This window comes from Sinocyclocheilus grahami, unplaced genomic scaffold (assembly GCF_001515645.1).
Source record: "Sinocyclocheilus grahami isolate Dianchi unplaced genomic scaffold, SAMN03320097.WGS_v1.1 scaffold5169.1, whole genome shotgun sequence".
Lineage (NCBI taxonomy): Eukaryota > Metazoa > Chordata > Actinopteri > Cypriniformes > Cyprinidae > Sinocyclocheilus > Sinocyclocheilus grahami.
Window position 1 is genome coordinate 4268 of NW_015509931.1, and position 1692 is coordinate 5959.

At 35.5% G+C, this 1692-nt stretch overlaps 1 protein-coding gene across 1 annotated transcript in view; it reads left to right on the plus strand.

The window, feature by feature from the left end:
- The window catches only part of LOC107577122 (receptor-type tyrosine-protein phosphatase gamma-like), a gene marked incomplete at both ends in the record, with an annotated part of 3551 nt that overhangs the window by 959 nt on the left and 900 nt on the right, over positions 1-1692 (plus strand). The window contains one exon of the mRNA XM_016263233.1: positions 1257-1323. Within this exon, the coding sequence (XP_016118719.1) occupies positions 1257-1323 (67 nt within the window). The remainder of the gene's footprint in view (positions 1-1256; positions 1324-1692) is intronic.

Here is a 1692-nt window from a genome sequence, read left to right on the forward strand (position 1 = left end):
CCAGTCTTCAGTGTCATGTGATCCTTCAGAAATCATTCTAATATGATAATATCTGGTTCTCAAGAAACATTTATTATGGGTGCCAATGTTGAAAACTGATTTTTGTGGAAACCGTGATGCATTTCAGAATTCACTGATAAACTCAAATGAACAGCATTTATATGAAAAATACATTTTTGTCACAATTTAGTGTGAATAAAAGTATTAATTTCTTGTATATTACTGACCCCAAACATTGGAACGGTAGTGTAGAAAAATGTTATGTGATTAAATGCAAATGCCAGCTTAATATTTCTGCTTTTGCAGAAATGCCTTGTTTCATAGACCTCCATTGTAATTGCATTACTACAAAAAATTTGCGTTTGTTTTTACTGAGGGACAAGTTGAAGAAAGTGACAAACGTGCTATTATGCTACTACCAGCAACGTCTCCTGTTTATTTTTTACTTTTCTTTCTTTTTCAACTGTGACAAATGTTCTTATCAAGGGTGAAAATGGCACATTTTCCACGCTTTTCTTAATGAGTCAAGCCAAAAAGGAAGATTTGTGGCGCACAGCCTCAGTATTCAGGGATGTCATATGAATGTATAGAGAAAACAGGCTTAACAGGTCAGCGTGATGATCCTTGAAAATAACATAAGCTTTTTTGCAGCGCGGTACTGCATTCATTCCCCTTCATTCACAACATGCTTCACACACTCGCATACAGTAGGTTTTTACACACCTTAACTAAGGTGGCATGCCTATTCTTCACACTGAAAGTGGAACACAGGTGGGTCCTATGTTTATCCATTGTCAAACGGTGAAAGAATAACCTACACCGGCGGACTTAAACTCTTTCGCCCACATGCGACAGCGTTATGGCTTACCGCTATTAGTGCTTAGACGAACGGTGTCATGTGGAGTGTGAAATGTCCGTTCCTGTGGGTTTTATATAGCTAATCGATGTGGAGCTCCTGTATTGGAGGTTCCCTTGGGCTCTTTTATTGCCACCTAGTGCAACCAAATGAATCCATAGAGAGCACAAGTGAGTATATTTCATCTCTGACCTGAATGAGCTTCTCCATCAACCTGAATAAAAGGTGCTTATGTCAGCGTGCTCTAGTTTTTAATGTTGCATAAGCAGAGAACATGGGAAACTTATGTTCGATAATAGCAGGATTTAAATGCAGCCCATTCTATTTGTGTTTCTTTAACATAGAGAAACGGAATAATCGCTAATTTCATGCTGCATTTTTCTGTGTTTTTTTTTTCTAGGTGGCGAAAAAAGTCAACATTGCAGCTGAACCCATCATCACAGGTCTCAAACGGGTAGTCCATCACGGTAAATGTTGCCATGTAAACAGCTTTCAGAGTGCACAATTATAATAAAATGAAATAAAAATAAATAAATGTAATAAATAATAAAAACCGAGCACCTTTGCACAAAATATTATTATTATTTTATTTTATTTTAATCTAGAACCATTTTTTTGCTGTATATACAGTTCTTATGTTGGCGCTTTAGAGATTAAAAAGTCAAAGTGTTGCAATATAGCTTCTTCAGAACAACATATTGGTTCTAATAGAGGAAAAGTGAAGCTTTTCTAGGTTCTAAAAGAACCATGCATTTCAAAAAGTTATTTTTTGGAATTAATAACATTGAGTTCATATAATGAGAAACTAAATATGAAGTTTGAATTGTATTTTTTTT